The sequence below is a fragment of the Trachurus trachurus genome (genome assembly GCF_905171665.1).
Source record: "Trachurus trachurus genome assembly, chromosome: 20".
Taxonomy (NCBI): Eukaryota; Metazoa; Chordata; class Actinopteri; order Carangiformes; family Carangidae; genus Trachurus; species Trachurus trachurus.
The window spans coordinates 17,062,357-17,079,152 of NC_139911.1; the positions used below are offsets into that span (position 1 = coordinate 17,062,357).

General features: G+C 44.4%; 1 protein-coding gene across 1 annotated transcript in view; it reads left to right on the forward strand.

Annotated features, from left to right (window-relative positions):
* Nucleotides 1-16,796, forward strand: part of drosha (drosha ribonuclease III) — a 94,589-nt gene that overhangs the window by 11,350 nt on the left and 66,443 nt on the right. Inside the window, exons 8-15 of the mRNA XM_083995091.1 lie at nt 616-702; nt 818-904; nt 3,013-3,084; nt 3,435-3,516; nt 4,314-4,388; nt 5,531-5,700; nt 8,805-8,929; nt 12,327-12,426. Coding sequence (XP_083851217.1) covers nt 616-702; nt 818-904; nt 3,013-3,084; nt 3,435-3,516; nt 4,314-4,388; nt 5,531-5,700; nt 8,805-8,929; nt 12,327-12,426 — 798 coding nt within the window. The remainder of the gene's footprint in view (nt 1-615; nt 703-817; nt 905-3,012; nt 3,085-3,434; nt 3,517-4,313; nt 4,389-5,530; nt 5,701-8,804; nt 8,930-12,326; nt 12,427-16,796) is intronic.

Sequence of the window (16,796 nt, forward strand, 5' to 3'; positions counted from 1 at the left end):
GTTTGAAAATGAAGGGGGCACGATCCCTTGTTAGTCGAGCAGTTGACTTAATTGCTCGTTACAATCTTGGTTGACTGGGTTATTATTAGTCAATTAATTGTTTTTTAATGAGCAGTATGGCTGTATTCATTTAAAGATGGAGATCAGGCATCAGTGAGACGTGTTTGTCACATCTCTGTCTGAGCAGGAATTTTTCAATCATTCTCATAGGTAAAAAAAAAAAAAAACACATTAGGAAACTAGCTATTGGTTTAAACTCTAAGATACATGATTTAACAGAAAATGAATCAGCAAATGGCAAATATTTCAAAGCCACAGCTTCTTAATTGGGAGGTTTTGCATCCTTTCTCTGTTTTATATAATTGAAAATTGATTATTTTGGGGGTTTTGGGCATTTGTCAGACACAATGAGATGAATATTTTTCATTATATGCTGGTATTAGTTGACCTTCTATTTCCAGGTAGCAAACAAGGCAAGGTTAATTAAAAATGACAATGAACTTGATTGGTAGACAAAAAGCCTCATCGTTATTGACTTGTGTATAATGTGTATTATGTAATATGTGTGAGGTGCTGAACTGAGTTTTAAACCAAGTCTGTGTGTCTCTCTCTCAGTCTGTCAAACAGTGCCGTCTAATGAACAACAACGCGGGGAAGCTGTTCCACTACAGGATCACTGTCTCTCCTCCAACCAACTTCCTGGTAAGAACTGATCTTTTTTTTTTCTTTCTTAGATAAGATACGTTTTCTGCTGTTTGTTTATTTTAACCATATTCGTCCAGCTGCAGCACGTGTGACCAGCTGTTCTCTGTTTCAGACCGACAGGCCGACGGTTATCGAGTACGACGACCATGAGTACCTGTTCGAAGGCTTCTCTCTCTTCTCCCACACGCCTCTCACTAATGTAAGCCTGCTGCCAGTCCTTAGCCACGTAGGCGATACAGGCCGTGAGTTTTTACACTGCAACAGTTTCAGATTTGTTTGACAGTAAGTGGGTGTCGCTGCGCAGTCCTTCTCCTCAGCTATGCCTGTACTTTTTTTATATTTTGTGTCATTGTTATTTACTTTGTTGCTCGGAGTCTGCAGAGTTTCTTTTGCATGTTTTTTTCTCGAGGCAGGTGTCACACTGGGTTTATTTTTTTATGTATTTGGAAGTGTCGAGATGAAATCAAAAAAGTTCACACGGTTACTTACAACTTCTCTGTGAGCTTTAAAACCCACATTTCACTATCAAGAGAGCTGTTTCATACTCAGATACAGAGTTTTATACACATTAAAGAAGGCTTTTACTGTAAATGTCATGACTCAATGAACCTGATCTAATAGGAGCAGGAAGAACACATTTATTGTTTAACCGCTATGCCATGGCCATATTTTTAGAATCAAACTTCAATAAAATCATATTATGATGATATAATCATGTCTCACAGTTAAAAACTTTGACTTAACCCTTGCATGCCAGTAATTCTCAACTGATAGTTGCACAGGACTGAGAGGGAACGAGGCTCGTTTTACTTATCTGGGAAATCTCAGTAGACGAACCTTCATCATGATGTAATTTGATTTCACTCGGGTGTCGGATTTCTCTGATATTTATATTGTCAGATGAGATAAGATTTACTCATGACTGACACGATGCAAGGTACCTAATCTCCCCATAATTCAAAACAAACAGAATAAATGATTGAAATGCGTGCATCACTATTTGATGATATTTTTCGACCTTGTATTACAGGAGGAGGTGTTTTTATTAATACTGCCTATTAGTTTCAGTTGTACGGGCCGAGTCCAGGTGTTCCTCCCACGTCTGCTGTAAACTCCGCTCTCTCTCTGCTCTCATGTGTGCGCCTGCCTGCGTGAAACAGGTTCATGATGGGTTTTATTACCACTCACACACAGGCGGATTGCTGCTCTTCCCCAGCCACGCACGACACTATTTCTCCTTCTACTTGTCCGTTAAGGCAACACATATAATTTAGGTCAGGGTTTGAGTGAAAAATCCCCTCCTTCCTTTAACTCCGCTCTCCTTTGAAAAAAAAAAAAACAACTTCAAAATCGGCTTCTGGCTCAGGGTCGGCCTCTTTGTTGCCGGACAAAGTGCTCCTCTCTCGCTGTGGTGACCTTGTCGCCAACTCCTCTCCCCACACGTTTGAAGGCCCATCAGTGGCTGTCAAACATTAGAGAGGTTGTGACTTAAAAGGACCCTCTCTCTCTCTCTCTCTCTCTGTAGCCATTTCAGCTGTGGGCCCGACTTCTTTTTCTTTTATTTCTTATTTTTATTTCCAAGGAGGAAGTTAAAAGACGAAAAGACATCGACAGGAGGCAACAAAACCAAATCAGCAGCCACGCACGTGTGTGTGTGTTATTCCTGCATCATGTTTGAATAATAAACTACTTGGTCAATATCCTTCTAGCTTGAAAAGAGCCCTGAGGATTAGGCATGATTTGAACTGGATAATTTAAGCAGCCCTTGTTAAAAGCTGGGCTAAACGCTTCGTGGCAGTGTGGGGATTAGGAACCTCGGAGCGTGGTGATATTAGCCATCCCCCCCTCTTCCCTGCTAGTTAGCCGCCGGGATGGGCAAGAATGAATGTGACTCCCAGGTTAATCTCTTAAAATGGACCCCTGTGCTCCGGCAACAAAGACCGTGTAACTAGGGAGATTAAACACAGAAGAGCAGGCTTATCTATTTAGTGAGATTTGAGTTACTTAATTTTCAAGAGTCAGGTGCACCGCCTGTGTGTGAGTGGTGGAGCATATGTAGTCTTTCTTTTCTTTTTTTTTTAAGTTTGTGCGTGTTCCTAGAGTGGGATTTCTTGGGCGCCCCTTCTTTTCTTTACGCACACACGTGATGGGTTTTTTGCGAGCGCCATTTTTTTCGGGGCCAGCTCGGCATCAGAGATGAGGTTTTAATGAGTTTTCCTTGAAAAGCTGTAACCTCTGCCTAACGCCATGGTAATGAGTCGGCCTGTCCTTTCTTCTGTTCGTCCTCTGCTCCTTTCATCATCACAGATTCCATTGTGCCGTGTGATCCGCTTCAACATAGATTACACCATTCACTTCATAGAGGAGATGACACCGGAGGTCAGTAAAACCCCACTTTATCTCCCAGCTCTTTCTCTCCCCTTTCTCACCCCCCTTTTTTTTTGTTTTTTATCTCAAACGCTGAGTCTGAGCACAGCTGAGCCACACGTAACCCTCGCACCTCGGCTCCTGGGTGAGCGAAGGTGCTAATCCTTTTAGAAGAGGGAGAGGAGATTCTTTTTAACCTGCTGAAGTTGATTACATCGATAAGGTGGCTTATGTGATAAAGTTGCACTGGATTTGCTTATCAGTCATATCTACATGAATGCACTCCCGCTCTTTTTGAGTCTTGTCTGAGCTCTGTTCTCACAAAATGTTGCTATCAAACCCCATCTCCCTCCTCCATACAGAACTACTGTGTACGAGGCCTGGAGCTGTTCGCCTCCTACTTATTCCAGGACATTCTGGAGCTGTACGACTGGAACCTGACAGGTACGAGTCCCAAAAGACGGCCCAGTTTAACCAGGAGTGACTTCTCAAGGTTATGCACGGGTCGCATGTGTGACATTTGTTTTTATAGTATATAATACATATAAGATATATAATTTAAGGTTAGCGAGGAAATGATCTTATCTTGCACACTTCAGATTCAGTTTCCTTTATTGGTCCCAGAAGGGCAGTTTGTTTTCATTATAGTCAACCCATTCGTAATAAATAGAATAAAATAATAAAATGAAATAAAAAAACACAATAAATTCAGCTGCTGACATCCACAGTCATTCATCTTAACAGCATCGTTACAACAACATCAGCACCAACCAGTGACAGCACAGTGAACAACGGGATGCAAAGAACTGGGATTCAAATTTCCTCTGTTGTTGACTGTGGGAGCTGATTTTCTTCATTTCGGGTGGTTCTATAGGGGTTCACATACTTTTTCTATCATACACTGTGAAAGTTTGAATGATGTATTCAGTATGGACTAGAACATCACAATGATGTTCATGTTATCAGTTGAAATTGATGACATTTGTTCATTGTTGTCACTTAAATCTGACTCCATTAAAAGAAACATCTATACATCATATACAGTATACAGTGACAAATAGATGAGGTTGAGGAAAGCACATTAATTTTGTGTGTTGTTATTATGAAAGTTTTTTTGTTTTTTTAACCTTTATTTATACAGTCAGTCTCACTGACACATGGGGTCTCATTTCCAAGAAAAATCTGTTTGTTCTGTACCTGAAGAAATGATCAAAAGAAATAATGTGTGCTCCTTTGTCCAGGTCCCGATTTTGAGGAGGAGGCCTCTGGATGCCAGCGGTTCCATTTCATGCCCCGTTTTGTCCGATTCTTACCCGGTAAGACTCTTTATTACCAACCTGCACAGACTTGACTGCTCCCTGTCTCCCTCTGGTGGCAGCTTAGTTCTCCAGTTCAAACCTGCCACAGCAAAAGGAAAAAAAAGGAAGCCCATCTCCAGTGTAATGTCTACTCCCAGCATTTCTGCATCTGATGTTGATGTATGTGGTGTGCAGTCACAGAGCCTGAGCAGTTAGTGCAGCCGCATGGTATTCACCTTCGATACACATGATGGTGCTGGTGCACTACGGTATCGCCACCGAGCTTGTTATGACAGCCGTGCCACCTACCTTCGTTCCATCATGAAACGATTTCTCTCCCAGCTTTTCCCAATTTAGTTTGCTACAAACACTTAAATGCCTCTTTCACGAAAGGAAAAAACAACGGTCCAAACTGATGTGATCTGTAGAGAGGGAGAGGGAGAGAGAGAGGAGATGTGGAGCTACACTGAGAGTATTATGATGCTGCATTTTGAAGTTAGAGGGAGAGTGTGTGTGTGTGTGTGTGTATGTGCCTGCATTTGTTATTGTCTTAATGCATTTCCAGGACTGAGATCAGAGTGCATTTTTGTGTGTCTGTCCATTCCGACACTCCTAAATGGAGGTCAATCAATTTTGCATGAGTGCCTATTAAGTAGCCTCTCTCTGACCCGGCAGATTGCATGTGTGCTCAGATTTATTTCCCTGCGCACGCACTCGTATGTGACTGTCGGCCTCGCTCTTGATTTTTTGCAACACAGATTTGAATGTGATTTCATGCGCCTTCACGTATCGCGCGGCATCTAACCTTTCATCAGAGCCCGTGTTCACCTGTGCGTTTCCCTGAACAATGCGATTGTGATGCGCGGGGACATTTTTCACAGTATGTAATATTGGCTCAAAAACTGTGAGTTGGCAGAGGTGAGGTGGGGTGAGATGCTTGTATAAACACAAAGTCTTTCTCCAACATGAACGCTGATTTGGGGCCAAGGATTTTTCTGAACAATGAGGGAATGCATTGTAAGGAAGCTCAAGTGAAACATTTCACCTCCAGGAAAAAGTCACAGCTTGTTTCATTCCACGAACTGCAGCTACAAAGACTGAGATCTTTGTTTTTTTTCTTCTTTTTTTTGTATTCATGTTAATAAATATTTCTGTCTTAGATGGCGGGAAAGAGGTGCTGTCCATGCATCAGGTGCTCCTCTACCTGCTGCGCAGCAGCAAGCCCCTGGTCCCCGAGGAGGAGATTGCAGACATGCTGCAGTGGGAGGAGCTGGAATGGCAGAAATACGCGGAGGAGTGCAAGGGCATGATCGTCACCAACCCGGGCATGGTGAGGCCTCAGCTTCTCTGTTAACGACAGGAGGTGGCCTTGTCTGCCGCTTTCAAGGGCATCGGCGGCCCCCGGCTCGCACCGCAGGAATAAGGCTGTTCATGTTAGCCTGTGACATGAGCAATCTCACCTATTATCCCCAAGGGCGTTTGCTGTCATCAACACTAGTCCGGCCGAAGCTTTTATGTCTCGGTGAAGTTGGTTAACCTTCTTGTCTTGGCCCATATTTTAAAGAATGTAGAGTAATTGTGTTTGGGTAAAGGTGAAGATGTCAGCGCTAGCTAAAAGGCTGCATATGAACAGTGAAGATGATTGTGTAACCTTTGGCGTGGGTGAGTTATTGAGTCAACTGGCTCCTCTGGCAGGACTGAATTGTTGCTGTCAGGTCCCCCCACATACAGTAGGTGGGTGTATAATAGTCTTCCATCCTTAGACTCAAGTTAAGAGATTGCTCTGTCCGTCAAACAAAGTCTATTAATAAGGTTATATATAGAGACTTTGTGAAAATAGAGTTGTGGTGACGGTCAACATTAGTCATCCTCACTGTCACTCTCAGACAGAGTTTGGTGGTTTGTTTATTGGTTAAAAGGCTGTTTTATTAACGTTTCACTGAAATTTAAATATTCTTCTAAAATAAGTGTCACTGAATGTCACATGTCAAATTACTGCCAACACCAGGCGTGTCTGGATCAGCCATGATTGAATCAGTTTCATCAGCAACAGCAGAAAAGACATTTTATCACTAGTAGCGCTGTCATCAGCGTACACAGGAACACAGGAGTGACAGAGTGGACAAACCGCCCGACCAGCTACGTTAAACCCCCTATAACTGAAGACATTAAAATGTAAACAGAAGGCTGCAGCGTGCTGGACAGTGTGGGGCGGAGCAGGGCAGGCCAACCTGTTTTTGTCGGCCACTACGATCCTCTCAGCCGTTGTGTCCGGCTGACAGCGCTGTCAGAGGCACAGCAGGAGACACCCGACACAACTCGTGCTGTAGTAGGGTTACCAAACTAAACTTTCTCAAGTTTCTGTGTGGAAACCTGATATCTTGACATCTCGCATGATGAACAAAGACATTTAACACGAGTTTCTTGGTAGAACATCAGAGCCAGGTACAGTAGTTGAGCTGAGCTAACACGACATGTGCAAGGGAGTGCATGGTTTAGTACCGCCGGCTGCCTCGACTCCAGAAATCTGAAACTGACCTGTGGGCTCCACTAATCACATGTTCCTAAAACTCAAGGGAATATTTAAGACATTGTTTTATCCAGCTAATAGTCCAAAGCCCAGAGATATTCCACTTTAAAACACAGAAAGGTCTTTTTTGTTCTTTTTTTTTTTTGTCTAGTTTATTTTTGCACATATAGTTAGACATGGGATTTCATAAAAAAGAGTAGTTTGAAGCTATTAAGCTTTTAAATCCCTACCACAAAACCCCCCCATTGATTAACCCTCTAAAGCTATTCATAATTTAAATCCAAACATGTCCATAAAGTAATGTGTAATAAAGTTAAATGACACAGGGAATACGTATTGAACACATGAAGAAAAGGAGGTGCAAAAATGGAAAGCCAAGAAAGCAACTGGAGTCTGTCAGTATTTAGAAAGTCATCCTGTCCCCTATTAGTGCAAAGTAATATCAGCTGGTTTAGTCCAGTTGTCGCCTATAAAAAGGTTTCTCATCACCAAGGTGTTGCAGAACATACTGATGGCATCGGTTACAGATGTGTCTGAATGCACCATTTTATTCATTAGTGCCGTTATCCAGAACTGAACAGAACTTCATTTCACCATAAACTGGACACGGCCAGGTCTTCACAAGATTTCTGACAGAGTCAAACGAAAACTAAGAAGAGTTGTCCAAGAGCCAAGGAGCCCTGACAGAGAGCTTTAGAGAGACCTGCAATTAGCAGCTACAGTTATAAAAGAAAAAACAATGAGTAATGCATTTAACCGCCATGGCCTCTATGCATGCTCACCATGCAAGTCTATGGATGCGTTCAATACTTATTTTACCCACTGTATATGTTAACCCATTAACCCATAAAGAACCTATAATCATCAAATGAAACCAAGACACATGTCTTGCAATTGAAAAGTGGGAGCCAGTCATTTTTGCCTTATAATTATCTAAAATGATTAACCGATAAATCATTCACGGGTCATGATCAAAACTCTAGAAGTTTCCTTGACAGAATCATTGTATAGTTTAGATTTGAGCCCATTATCCACTAAACTGTCCTCTCAGCTCGGCGGTCCGTCTCGGCCCAGCCCCACACATGCTCTTACTTCGTGGACATCTCAACTCGTGTGCCGTGCTGAGGTCACATACTGTACCTCTTCCACATGATGCCAATCAAACCCCACACTCTCGAGTGATTATTTCAAACTGAGGCACGGTAAACAAAATCAGGGCACACATGTCATCAGCCTTTAAATAGCTCATGGCGTCAGCATTAAAGCTGATCTAAAGAGCCAGTCGATGCTAAATGTTACACTTTAGCCTTTACGTGGTACTTGTGTCGGGACAAATGTAAACAATGTGCAATCATGGAGCCTTCCATCAGGACAATCTAACCTGATTATGTCGCTTTCCTGAGAGAATCAAAGTTGCCCGGTGACCTCTGGCTCTCAGATCAGAGTTTGTATGCAGGCTGTGACGAGCGTGCTCGGCTAATGTCAAGGTGAGCCCGGGCCTCAAGCCATCTGCCGCACCGCTCATCACGCCTTATGCTACAACAACCCCCTTCTTCTGATCTCGCAAAAAAAACAAAAACGGCTGACAGGCTAACTGTGATTTGGGGGAAGCCAGCTGAGGATGCGTCGCATGTCAATCTCCCTCCCTGATAAGAGTGTCACAAGTTAGCACACGGCCCCATCCCCAACATCGCTTTATCATTGTTGCTCCGGATCTGAGCCTCATCTCATTACGTCCCTGTGACAGACGACCCTCCTGGCCTGGATTATTTGTTACTCGGCGTATTGGTAGCGGTATGATTGAATGATGGCTGCCTTGTAGCTAGATGAATGTGTTTATACTGTAACATGACTGGCTGTACTGACTTCCTCCTCCCCCTCCTGCCCCCCCACCACCACCACAGAAACCCAGCTCAGTGCGTATCGACCAACTGGACAGGGAGCAGTTCAACCCCGATGTCATCACCTTCCCCATCATCGTCCATTTCGGGATCCGCCCGGCTCAGCTCAGCTACGCCGGAGACCCTCAGTAAGATTACATACATGTGCACACACACACACACACACACAGACACACACACACACATATACACACACATATAAATGCCGATCAGCCATCCGCGCACAGCTCTTTCCACATATAGCTTCCACCTGCTGGGCATCATCTCCCTCGTTCCCCCTACTCCTTATTCACCGCCGCTCTCCCAGGACACTGACGGCAAAATCCTTGGTGTGGCACATTGGGGAGGACGTGAATGGCGTATGGCGAGGGAGGGGGGGTGACGGATAGATGGAAAAGGGGAATAGAAGGATGAGAAAACAAGTGGCATGACATTTTCACATGCGTCGTCACGGGTCCCAGGTTTCCGCTGGGTGCCTCCGCCACGGGAGCTGCTGCGGTTTATGTCTCGTGAATAGTAATGCCACACACACAAACACACACACACACACACACAGGGCTGTAGTCGGGGAATACTGTACTGTGCCGCTGCATAATTAAGAAAAGCAGTGTATTAGATCATCTGAGCCGCTGGTCTCCGAGGTGTTCAGGAAAAAGACGCGGCAACACCACGCCAAGCACCAATCAAAAAGTCAGTCCTCTTCTAAATTTAAACCTGTGGATTTTTCTTTTCAACTCAAATGTCTAGTCTCGATCGCAACGGTTCGGGAGGAGGCGCCGGAGGAATGTGGCGATGATGAAGACGCGAGCAAGAGGGTGATCAGTAGGAGATCCATTTAGGCAGAACTAGTTTGCTTCCTCCCTCTGACTAATGTCCCCTCTCCCCTGCTGCTACATTTTAGCTGTCTGTCCGCCGAGCTCTTTCATCCCCGCACGCCCTGCTGCCATGTCAAACTTCTCAAAGTGGCAGACTACGACAAATTTATGGATGGACTGGGACATCATTAGCTGATGCAGACACGAGTAGTAAGAGACCAGTGGAAAGGATTTCCTACCACTGCTAATGATGCGTGTAGCGAGGGCAGGAGTCGGTGTTGATTGCGGCGGCAATGCCACAGAGAGGGAGCCTTGGACACAGCAGCAGCATATATTAACTCAGGAGACTGAAGAAGCTGTGTTGTCTACTTCAGCGAGAGAGAGGGATGGAACATGAGTGAAACATAATGGAGAAATGAAGGGAGATGAAAGGATGTAAAAAAAAAAAACTAAAAATGAGGAGATGTGAGAACAGAGGAATTTAAGAGATGGAGGTTGAGGCCAGGAGATAGAATCCTCCTTATTTTCAGACGTGTGTGTGAAAGTGCTGTCAGCACTCTGCATCGGGCTCCGTCGCTAAGCCGCCGTCTCTGTTCTGTGAGAGTCGCGGTTGCAGTCTTGCTCAGTCGGATCTGGTGACGTTCCCGCAACACCTCCGACCTGGCTCAAGTTTGAATTTACACCTGACTGAGCAGATTCAGAGCAGCGAAGTCTCTCTCCTCTCACAAGTTGAGCATGTAATTTACACACTCAGCTCCGATTGGGCCGTTCTCCCCGCCCCCCCCGGCAGTACAGTCAATCAGTTCATTTCCTGAGCAACCGTGTTTCTGTGCATTGTTTTTCTACGCTAACTTATTCAAATTATAGTGTAAACAAATTCAAATCTTCTCCTCCATGTTGCTGATCCACGGTGAAAGCTAAATGAATCTGATTGGCTGTTGCCAGGCCCTCTCGTTCTCCCGCGCGAGGACATCTGCAAGAGATGCTGAAACCATTCGCACCTTCCACACGTCCACACCTCCCACTGCTGGGCGTCTTTTGAGCCTTTGAGTTGATGTGGGCAGCGGCAGCAGGCTTTTAGAGGTTTGCTCTTCAACAAGTGGCGTTTTATCACATCCGCTGCCTGAGCGTGCGTCAGCTGGTCGAGTCTCGGCCGCAGCAGCGCAAAGGTAAATGATTGCCAGAATTATCAAATGCAAGGCTCGTCCTGTAGTATAATAATAATATAATAATGAATGAATCACAGCCCTGACGTCCTGTTGGTTTTAACAATCCTCTGGCACTCTCCGATTATTGATTATGTAATTACAGATTCTACATTCTAGTATAAATCTTAATAAAGATGATGTGAATGAGAAGATTTATTCTGGGACCTTTCTGATTCAACTGCAAAATAAGTTTTAAAATCGATGACTTGTTACCTTAATTTTCCCACTGACCTTGAGAGCTCCCTCCAATGGCTGTTATACCAGAACAGAGCGATATATAAATATATATTCTGCTCACTTGAGCAGATAGATGGAGCCAGCGATGTTAGAGGTGCTGTGTCTGAAAAGGTTTAGAGAGTGGAAGCAGAAGAAGTGGGGGAGAAGAGAGAGGAAGAGGCAGCATATGCTAATGAAAGCATGTGCAGGGAGTGGCGAGAGCCGCGGCAGTGCTACCCTGAGAGCACACAGCGGATCTGTGGAAAGGTCATTGGAGCGGATTGGGGACGAGGGGGCCTCCCAGGCTGCATACTTTCTCTCTCCCTCTCTGTCTCTCTGTCTGTCTCGCTTTCTCTCTCTTCCTCTCTCTGTCTCTCGTCTGCCTCGGTGCGGAGGTGGTGGTGAGCTGATAATCGGGGCGGTAAAGCCGTCTCATTCCCTCGTCTCAGTCTCTAATGAAGTCCCCACTATTAAAGCTCTATAATTCTTCCATTCCACAGTACACCCCCACCTCCCTCGCTTCTTCTTTTCCTTCCCCGTTTCTCTCTCTCTCTCTCTCTCTCTCTCTCATTCTCTCCCTTCACAACTCTCTGCCTTTCTCACCGTCAAAGCGCCATCCTACCCCCCCCCCCCCCCCCCCCCAACCCTTACCTCTCCATCCCACCAATCATAATTGAATAACTCTGGGTAAATGAGGAGAAAGTCTCCTGAATGGGAGCAGAACGGTCACACTTGGCCCTCAGTGCATCAATCAGGAGGTCTGATTGAAAAGAGGGGGGTGGGGGGACAGAGAGGAGGGGGGTGGGGTTGGGGGCGGCGGCGGTGGTTAGTATGGTGGCTACATGTCACCTTGCCGATAACTCCCTTCCTCCTTTCAGATGCAAATGAGAGCAAAGACAATGGGGTTTTTGTAGAAAATGGCAACGAGGAGGTTGTGAGATTGTTCCTGAGCCGCGTGTCGGGGCCGTTCAGACGCTCCACGACTTCACATCTTCTCACCAGAAAAGAAAACCGAATGGTCAGCCAGACCTCTGCTCACGGTTCAAACGGCCGACATCTGAAAACACTGGATCTTCTGTGTCTACTGCCCTCATACACACACACGCACACACAGCTAATGCAATAACGGCCGCAGGCAACTGTTAAATTATGTTTAATATCGGCCAAGCTGCAGATGAAATATTGATGTGTTTTCACGAAGCCGGAGAGCAGAGGGGGAGATAGACTCCTGTCAGCCTGACACCACCTTTTCTTTCTTTTTCTTTTTTTTCCTTTACTTTTATCAGGTACCAGAAGCTGTGGAAGAGCTATGTGAAACTACGCCACCTGCTGGCCAACAGCCCCAAGGTCAAGCAGATTGACAAGCAGAAGTTGACACAGAGAGAGGTGGGTTCAGAGAAAACAAACACACTTTGATTTTTTTCTTTGTGTGTGTTTCTATTGATGTACTAATACTCTAACATGGCCAGGTGGCTGTTTCTGTTTGTTTGGATGTATTGCGGTGTGCTTTCAATTTAAACCTATTGAAAGTTCATTTCCTGCAGATATGAAAGTGGGGCACTTGCACACTCTGCAGAAATGAGAGATTTGCAGCCATTAATTCCAAAACAAAACTATTACTGTTACTATTATTCCCGCTGTGTGCACTGATTCAAATGCTGCTTATCTGGAATCCACCGCTGGTAGTCGGGAGTTATTGCCTCAAACTAACAAGGACGCTGCCTCGCTAAACAAAAATGCAACAGCCCAATCTTAACTTAATTCAGTTATGGTGGTCAACAGTCGGCACAGTCACACTTTCACAGATTTAATATGTAGCCGCAACAGAGGAGCATTTAAATACGGCATCCAGGGTTTGAATGTTGATTTGCACATAAATACCATGTAAACCAGACATGTTGGAAAAATCACTTCAAATGTAGTGAAAGGTTTTATTATTACCTGTCGCCTCACCTTGACTGAACAGTCAAAATCCTCCGTCTCTACACGAGCAGCTTCATCTTTATTCACTTAACTTTCAGTGAACACTCCGGAGAGTCTTTGTTTATCAATTTTCTTCTGGCAGTTGCTCCAGATTTCTGTTTCAGATTTGGCTCAGAGATATGTCATTAACTTCCTTTCCTTTTATCTTAACTTCAGATATACAGTCAATTTCCAGCCCTTATTATAACGTGGAAGGGTGGGGCAGCTTCTCTCTTAGACCGATTAAAGCATAGGTTGAAGTATATTTCAGTGTGTGTACATGAGTGTTTCCTCCTGTTCACACTGGCTGTTAGGAATAAAACATGTCTCCAAGTTGTTGTGAATGCAATATGAGGCCTGAGCAGACTAACTCATCTGGGCCCCTGACTATTGTTTTAAGGTGACTTGAAAAATGTGAACCTGTCCTTTGATGCGTAATTCAGATGAATGCACCGCTCAGAATAAGATGGCGGCACGTTCTCCGCTGAGCTCAGTGTGAAGGTCAAATCACCTCTAGGGGACGGAGAACGGAAAAGGTTTAGGGTTTAGTGAAGTAATGACCACGTAGCCACTGGGAATCACAGGTGCGCCGCGTGTGGCCCCCGAGCACGAGCTGCTCAATCGTCCCGCCGTATCTCTCCTGCGGGGACTGCCGTACCGTCTCTCCGGCAGATAGTGCATTACCTCCTTCTGAGGTCCGGAGCGTGCTGCAGATACAGCCCCCCCCCCTCCTCGGTCTGTCTGATACACTCTGAACCAATAACCACGAAGAACTCTGAGCTCAATTAGCTTGTTTCCCGGTGTAACTCGGCGAAAGCTCTCCAGCTAACAGGCCCTGACTATCCTACTGTCAGCCTGCACTGGAGCAATTACTGAACCCCAAACACATGCACACGCACACCAACACACACACAGTAGGTGCATCAGGCTCCACCACAAACATTAGCCATGTCAGTGTCTCTTCACTGCAGTGGCAGTGTGGCATCGCTACTTATCTAATGCCTGAGGGAATACTGAAGCTTCCTGTGTAAATGGCCTTTCACTGAAAGACTAAACACCTGTTCCTCTGATAGGCATTTGCTGCCCATAAGAATCATCCTGTCAGAGGTGTTCACAGCCATGTTGTGCTCCTCCGGCCGGCTCTTTGATACCTTTATGCTTGGTTTGAAGTCCACTGAGCTCCAGGGAAACCGGAGGTGTCTGCTCTGGTGAGAACTGGTCTTCACACCACGGCGTACGCTTCAGTGTCCATTTCTACAGCTCATGCTAAGACGATGGAGGCTGGTGTGTGTGTGTGGGTGGAGACGGGGTGTTGTTGAGTGACATGCAGGCTGCCTGTGTGTGCTGCCCAGATGGATCTCGTGCGGGTCCCTCAGCCAAACTCTGGTCTGGGCCTCAGACGTACAAATAGACAAATGAACCAGCTCCTCCGGTCTGATGTCTTTTACACCGTGAATCATCTCTGAGTTTTCACCCGTTCAGTTAAGAGCATGCACAGTACAACCTATAATAACAAGGTGAAAACGAAACCGCACCGAAAATGAAATACATAAGTATTTTACTTTATTATCTCTCATCTCTAATTTGAATAAGTAGTCAGCTCCGAGTCAGTGCCTTTGGCAGTGAATTCAGCTTCGAGTCTTCTCTATCAGCTCAGCATATGTGGATTTGAGGATTTGCTCTGATTCCTCCTCGCAGATTTGGCCAGGCTCGGTCGAACTGTGTGAGGAGTATCTTTTGAAAAGCTATCTTCAACTCATTCCACAGATTTTTTTTTTCTCCCCCCCTTTGGTTTGCAGTCTGGGCTTCAGTCTTGGCCACACAAGAACTTAAGACTGTTTTTCTCAGTCTATTCCAGTGTTGATTGGGATGTGTTCATAAGGATCATTGTCCCGCTGCAGCGCAGTCTTGAGATTTTGGCACTCGGATCCGGCTTTTCATAAGAAATTTTATTTACTCGGCCCTCAACAGTCTATGAACAGTCTATGAAAGATACACAGAGTAAGTGGTGGAAAGATATATATGTTGTGTGAAATGGAAAGAAAATAAGAAATAATAACACAGTTTTTTTCTATTGGGGCAGAAACAAATAGACTGTTGACAGCTCCTGTTGTGTTGGGGTTTAAAAAAGGGTTAACTCTAAACCTCTCCTGATGAATAGTTTCATAGAAACTTGTCTATTAGATTATGAGATACAGATGTATTACAAATTAAAAGCACAGTTTGTAACTTTTGCTGCGAGGGGTCTCTGAAGCAAAACAGAAGTAAAAGACTGGGTTGGGATGATGTCATAAAATAACGGGGATCGCGGGAGTTGTTGTCTTCACTACCAGAAGCCTCTCCTGGTTAGGATTCCTTCAAGGAATCAAACAGGGCTGGCAATTATAACTTTGTTTCAGTGTTTCACTGTTGCTCTAATACAGACAGGAGATGCCAGCAGTTTTAGTTTTTATTTTTGACCAATACTGGATTAATACTGATAAATGAATAAGCAGTCTCACTTTAAAAATCATTGATTCACCTATGTTCTTCCGAGGACACAGAGCATCCGGAAATTGAAACTGCTCGTTTTTGTTTCTTTAATAACTTATGAACAAGTTCTACAGGCTTTTGCTGGCAGCCAAATTATCCACAGAGGTGTTCTCCTCTCCACAACAAATGCACCAGGGGATTAAAGCAGGCAAAAGAGCAGAGCGGATTCACAAAGAAATCAGTGATTCGCCAACGCGTATTTGGTAGTAGCTGGAAACTGAGACAGCTTACCTTTGTTTATTTAATAACTTATTAACCAGATGTTCAGCAGTTTTTAACACTGAGCCAAATTATCCACAGATGTGTCTTCCTCCCTCCGTAAAGAGCAGACAAGAGGATTAAAACCAATAAACAAATAAAGCAGTTTCGCTTCAGATAAAATAAATAGATATAAATAAGTGATTCACTAGTGCAGCGTAGCAACATTTACTCAGCTTATATCTGTGATAACTTAAGATCCAGACGATGACTAAAATTCTACACAGGGGGAATGTGATTACATTGACATATTGATTAGAAGTATTTTCTTCCGACTTCCGGCGAGCGTTTCATTTTCCACGTCTATTTAATACAAAAACCCACCAAACTACGAATATTGCTCTCACAAGCACTGCATGCACTAATAAAACAAAAAACAGGAAAACTAAACTCAAGATGAGAAGAAAGGAAAAGGAGCAACGAGCGACAACACAGCTGGCAGTGAAGAGGAGGATTTCAAAATCTGAGCAAAGACATTCAAAGCATGAAAACGGAAGTCAAGCGGGATCTAGTGGACTTGAGGATCAAATTTAACAACGACATTAAGCAGAAGCTTTATAATCACTTCGGAGCAGAGATGGATGTATTTCTTCAGATTTCAGAATTGATGGAAATATTTGGGATAATGTCAGAGCAAAACTTTTTGAAAAAAAAAAAATTCTAAATATATATCAAAGTGGAAAAGTTATATAACTTGTAGAGAAAATGAACATGAAGTGTCTTAGCAAGGTGTTGGATCACTGTGTGCTACCCGAGCAGCTTCAGTACTCCTCAGCACCACAGTAATAGTCCAAGTCTCTCAACTCTACCGGAGGATGAACACCATTCTTTCAAAAGATATTCACTCATTTGATATTTCGATAATGACGGTAGAGAGAGCTGCCTCACACATTAGTCCACAATCTCCCATAGTTTTTTTTCAGTTGGGTGGAGGTTTGGTGAGTGTGAAGGCCACATCATATGATTCACATCATTTTCATCAGTGACCCCTCTTACCCTTTGGA